The sequence below is a fragment of the Sus scrofa genome, chromosome 2, assembly GCF_054392235.1.
Source record: "Sus scrofa isolate SSC_HxYL_T2T_F1_AM1 chromosome 2, Sscrofa_HxYL_maternal_Yorkshire_Landrace_v2.0, whole genome shotgun sequence".
Taxonomy (NCBI): domain Eukaryota; kingdom Metazoa; phylum Chordata; class Mammalia; order Artiodactyla; family Suidae; genus Sus; species Sus scrofa.
In genome coordinates this window covers 60877560-60883738 of record NC_139384.1, presented here as the reverse complement: position 1 = coordinate 60883738, position 6179 = coordinate 60877560, and the positions used below count along the sequence as shown (strand labels likewise).

General features: G+C 45.9%; 1 protein-coding gene across 1 annotated transcript; it reads left to right on the top strand.

Moving 5' to 3' along the window:
• Nucleotides 1-5583, top strand: BTNL10 (Butyrophilin-like protein 10). The gene is given in 8 exon segments (XM_085010101.1): nucleotides 1-225; nucleotides 934-1090; nucleotides 1093-1127; nucleotides 1458-1810; nucleotides 2514-2603; nucleotides 2605-2789; nucleotides 3997-4099; nucleotides 5143-5583. Coding segments are annotated over 6 exon segments (822 nt in total). The 5' UTR covers nucleotides 1-225; nucleotides 934-1026; the 3' UTR covers nucleotides 4092-4099; nucleotides 5143-5583.
• Nucleotides 5584-6179: the final 596 nt, after the last annotated feature.

Here is a 6179-nt window from a genome sequence, read left to right as displayed (position 1 = left end):
GTGTGTGTGTTTCTATTGCAACTGCCAAAAAGACAGGTGGTTATTTTCGCAAAAAGGAATAGGAGGATTCTACAGAAACTGGGACACTCAGCTGCTTTCACTGGATTCCTAGGCTCCCTTCTCATATCACCACCTGCAGTCAGCGTGGTTCACTTGTTTCACACCCTGCCTGGAATTTGTACCACCAGAATTTACGTGGGAAGCCTGCAGCGGGACTGGGACCTGGTGAGTATTTTCTGACTTAAGGATACTCACCTGCTTTCTGCTTTCTCCACCCCCTTGTCATCCTCAAGTATCAGGAAGACCCTGGGGCCTTTCCAGGAAGAGAAATACCACAGGATGATAGTCTAAATAACTCCTTATTTGTTCATATAAATGCCAATCCTGAGAGCTCAGCAGATGTGTTCAGAGCCCTTGCTCTCTACACTGAGTGCACAAATAATAGTAAAGCTTACAGAGTGTCTTGGCCTCAGGCATTGCTCTCAAAGAGCCCTGGGGGTTGACTCCTCCCTCTTCCAATTGTAGAAGTTGTCATGGAGACAAGAGGAAAAGAAAGAGCTTTAAGGGGGTCCACAGATGCAGTTCTGGCCTTGGATTCACGTAAAGAGAGTTTGGGTTTTTTCCCCTAGCATGCTTATGGACAGCACATGGTCAGAGCTTAGGCAAAAATTCTATGTGAGTAGGTGAGGAAATAAAACCCCTTCACGCTGGGGGATTTTCTCCTCAGAGTTTGGAGGATGGATGATGACAGAGGAACTCTATCCACATGTAGACGGACACAAGAATAGATCGTAGTTGTTGTCTCTCTATTTCTAGGATTAAAAACATATTAGGGGTTGGGAGTGGCTGAGATGGTTAAAACTAACTATTCTCTTCTGGTCATTTTTCCTTTGCTCCTGTTGGTCTCCTGGTGTTGCCTTGCCTCCTACCAAGACAAAAAGAGAGAGACACACACACACACAGAGAAATTAAATCAGTCCCCACCTTGTCCCTGATGTCTTATGGGTCTTTCTGTCCCTGGCAAGGATGTCAAAGACTCATGGTCGAGATGTCTTTCTAGCCAGCTTCCGCATCATCCTCGTTCTTCTGCAGTCCTGTCCAGCACCATCCCTGGAAATGGTAGGAGAGCTTTCCCTTCAACATGTTAAAAAATGCCCCAGAGGTCCCTGATGGCTCAGTGGGTTAAGGATCCAGTATTGTCACTGCTGCGGCTCAGGTTGCTGCTGTGACTGGAGTTCGATCCCTGGCCCAGGAACTTCAGAATGCCTAGGGCTCACCCAAAAGAATAAATGCCTTAGTAGAAGGAGAGGAGCTCCAGAGGGGAGCAGAGCTGGCACCTTTCCCTGTTAGCTCAGGATCCAAGGATTCCCCCCAAGAGGAATAGAGGTGTGAATAGGAGAGCCAATGGTCTCCTTGCACTGGCCTAACCAGTTCTGTTGGATCTGTCCTCATAAGAGAAAGCTGATTTCAAGGTATTTGGGCCTACTGATCCTGTCCAGGTCAAGGTTGGGGAAGATGTGGACCTATGGTGCAACCTGTCTCTCAACATCAACCTCGAGGACATGGAACTTCGGTGGTACAGGGACCAGCTTTCCCCAGCTGTGCATGTGTGTAGAAATGGATCAGACGTGCAGGAAGAGCAGGTGGAGTTGTATCGGGGAAGGACAACCTTTGTGAAGGACTATGTGGCCCAGGGTCAAGCAGCTGTGAGGATACACAATGCCAATGGTCTTGATAATGGGACATTCCACTGCCAATTCAGTGATAAGGGCTTCAGTGAGGCTACACTGTGGCTAAGGGTGGTAGGTAAGTTTCAACTGGTAGGGCCCCTGGCCTTCCCAAGAGCTTCATCCCCCAAATTTGGTTCAGGCTGCAGCTCATCCCCCTGGTAGCCCAAAGTGCATAAGCCTGAGAACTTCCCACAAAGTGCGCTTCCAAGCAAATCCATTTATCAGATGCTTTGTACAAGGGCAGTTTATCTCAGAAAATATAATTCTGATTATGTATGTGGCTTTATTCATAATTTTCCTTTCCTTAATCACCCCACTAACATGGAATAGGGGCAGGAGGGAGGGATGGAGAGAGACAGAGACACAGACATGAAGAGAGACAGAGATACAGAAAGAAACATTGAGAGACAGACAGAGAGACAGATAAAGAGACAGATAGAGACAGAGAGACAGACAGAAAGAGACAGGGAGATAGAATCAAAAGAGAGAAATAGAAACAGACACAGTAACAACTGAGACATAGAGAGGGTCAGAGAGAGAAAAGGAGGAAGAGAAAGAGGTGCTAATTTTGCAATATTAGAAAGGTATTTAATTGTCCTGAAATTTTTGTTTTCTTTGCTGTTTTTTTCTGGAAATAAGGGTAACATATTTGGAGTGTAATATTACACATGGTAGGTGGTTTGGTAAGAACACCTAACATCTATTGGAAATTCTCAAGATTTTAGTTTTTCTAATGGAAGCAGCAGCAGCTGCAGAGATTGGAACAGGCATCTTTTCCAAAAGGGCTGGCTCAGAGCTCAGAATTCAAGTGGAAGTTGACCAGGAGGAAGTCATCAGGGCAGAGTGCCTCTTGGAGGGCTGGTACCTGGAGCCTGGAGTGGAGAGACTTCAAGAAACATTTCTTACCTTTTGTGCTCAGTCTCTCAGCCTCACCAACAACTGGCCTCTGGACTGTGGTGTCCAATGTGACCCTCCAGGGCAGCAATGTGACAAGCCTCTCCTGCTCCATCTCCAAGCCCCTCCTTGGAGAGAAGAAGGTAACTGAGATTGACCTGTCAGGTAAGAGTTCTGTTCAGTTCTGGCCTTTAAAGTTCTGAGTGCAGGTGCTTATGGCCCCAGATGCTAGGACATTAGGAGGGAGCCTAGAGGCTTGCAGCAAGAGTGGACAGGGCAGCAGATCTCTGTCCATGGCCTGCTGGAGTGGGAGTCAAGGGGAAAAGCAGAGTTTTGCATGCTTATTACTGAGGTAGAACAGAGATGGGGTATAGAGGGAGACCCAGGGAAAGCTTTGCCTTTTAGAAGAAAGAGAAGCATTCACCCCATATTAACATTTTTTTTTTTTTAGTTTGTTAATACACTATTTTTTAGAACCGTTTTATGTTCATGGCAAAATTGAGAGAGAAGATAACAAAGATTTCTCCATATACTCCTTGCCCCCATACACACAGCCTCCCCCATTATCAACATCCCCCATCAGAGTGGTACATGTGTTATAACCGATGAACCTATATTGACACATCATCACCCAGAGTCCACAGTTTACATCAGGGGTCACCTTGGTCTTGTGCATTCCATGGGCTGGAACAAAGGTGTAAGGATGTGGATCCACCACTGCAGTATCATGCAGAGTAGTTTCACTGCCCTAAAGTGTCCACCTATTTATCCACACCCACCCTGCTCCTAGCAATCACTGATCTTTTTCTTTATATGTAGTTTTTCCTTTTCCAGAATGTCACAGAGCTAGAATCATACAGTATGTAGCCTATTTGGATGGCTTCTTTCACTGAGGAATATGCATTTATGGTTCTCCCATGTCTTTTCATGGCTTGAAAGTCTCTATCTCTTAGGGGCTGAATAACATGCCATAGTTTTTATGAAGCATAGTTTATTTATACACATCACCCTCTGAAGGACATCTCAGTGACTTTCAACTTTACCTGTGTATACAATTTTTATTCTAAGTGACTTCAAGCTTAGAGAACATTTGAAAGAATCCTACAAAGAATTCTGTACCCTCTTTACCCAGATTCACCCAATGTTTAACATTCTGTCTCACCTTTGTTTCACCATTTCTCTCCCTGTGTCTACTATCTATCTCCTGTGCATCTGACTAGCTCTAGCTAAACAAATGCACAATATGCTGCGTCTAGACATCTCAGAGTACTTTGTAAACATGAACCCTCTAGCATCAGTATGTTAAGAACAAAGAAGCTCTCTCACCCTGATATTCTTGACTCCCCGGAAACCCCTTCAACTCCCTCCACAGGGTTCCTGAGCACAGTGTTGACAGTAACTTTGCCTCTGATCCTCACTGCAATGGGGCTTGCAACGAGTGGAATCATCTACTTCTTATGTCGTTAAAGGGAAAGGTAAGACAGTGGCTGGAAGGACAGAGAGCATGTGAAACAGAGGAGCAGGGATGGAGAGCCAGGAGGAGAGGGGCCCTCCAATCCAGTGTGCAGTGACCCCCAGTGGATGCAAACCAAGGGCATTCACACAAAGCTCTGTGCTAAGGCATTCCTTTGCAAGTCCTCATATACAGTAGGAATGGAGTGACCTGCAGTAGCCCCAGCTCTGGGATTGCCCAGTTACCATACATACAATGAAAATCTTGTCTCTGAGACCCCAGCTTATTCTTTACCAGGTGATTTGGGGAAGGTTTTTTGGTCTCCCTCTGGGAAATAGTCACATCTGAACTTGAAGGGGACTGTTGGTTGGTTGGGGGTGATGTTACCATCCTGAAAGCCTCCTGAAGTGATCTTATGCTTGGTACATGCAGGGAGTTGGTGCTTATTGTTAGGAATATGTCCCATATTGATTGTTCCACTCATCCATTCATTCCATTCCCTGCCTTCTATGTCACTTCAGGAGCTGAGGACTTACCCATCGATATCAGGCCCCTATTTGGGGAGCAGAGTAGAGACCCCATGCTGCTGGTTTCACAGAGTGCTAAGAATGCAAACTGAGGTACAGCACTGTGACAACTAAGAGAGACAGAATTGGGACTGTCCCCCAGGCTGTGTGCTGCTCCCTTGATACCCATTTTCTAACCTAGTTGGAAACAGCTGATAAGAGCCGCATAGAGTCAGTATCCCCACAGCAGAGTGGAGCACAAGGAGTCTTGTAGTAGTGCCTGGCTCTGCCCTAACCAAGCACCACCCACTAGGGGACTTAAAACTACAGGACTGTCTCTCACAGTTCTGGAGACTAGACATCCGAAGTCAACGTTTTAGCTGTGTTGGTTGCCTCTGGAGCCTGAGAGGAAGAATCCATTCCATGCCTCTCTCATGTTGTCTGGTGCTCCAGGCTTCCCTGAGCATGTGGCCACATCACACCAGTCTCTGCCTCTGTCACCATGTGGTCACCTCTTCATGACACTGTGTCTCAAACCTCCCTCTCCTTTCTCTTACAGGGACACCGGATTCAGGGCCACCTTAACCCAGGATGATCTACCCTCAAGATCCATACCTTAATCAGCAAAACACTATTTGCAAAGAAGTTTCCATTCACAGTTGCAGAGATTAGGAGTTGAACACTTGTTTTTGGGATCCCCCTTCAGCCCACAACAGGGGGTGTGGAGTTGCAACACAAGGGCTGAAGGACAAGCACACCTTCTTGCATGGCAGGGCCACCTCAGCGTATGATGAACATAGAAAACAAGGACACTATAGGAGTCTGAAAATGTTTTGTGCAGTCAAGATCTTCATGCAAAGACAGGGTGAATTTTATAAAAACTATCTCCACATCCACCATTTCAGAGTTTAGAATCAGGAGCGCTATGGTAGTCAGTGACTGGAGTGGCCAGGAAATGCCTCTTGTATTAAGGTACTATTTACATACAATGAAACAAAAAGATTTTTAAGGCGAAACGGGAAAAAATTTAAACGTAAAATTCTGTCATGTGGGTGACTATCTCCTCCCCTTTAGTATGCATTGTGCATCTGCATTATACCTTAACGAGACTTCCTTAGAAGAAACAGGAATGTCTGCTTGATCCGGAGAGCAGTTTTCTCCTGGCAACAGCACAGTACATCTCTAGGAATTGTTGCCCCCCCCCCAAAAAAAAAATCCACAACCTAAAAGTTGAGCATTCCACTTCATTTGGTGGACAAAACTGAGAAATTAAGCCTGGGAGGAAATATCTGAAGTAACCCTGAGAAAACTGCTCTGAGGAGGCAAAGGGGGAGCTAAGATACATAGGCGTTTTATAACAAAAGACAGGTAACAGGAGCTTAAGATTACTGCTAATAAAAGAAAGCCAGACATCCCAAATTCAGGAATTTAGTGCATTTCTATGTATGGGAAGGTCTGAGGGTCTGGGCTCACTGAAATCATTTCTTTGATGTGCACCTCAGCCATGGGGGCCAGTATCCTGTTTTCACATCCTGAGTTCCTCAGGCCTCACCATCAGGAGTGGCTGCAGCCTGATGGCTGCTAGATGGTAGTTAT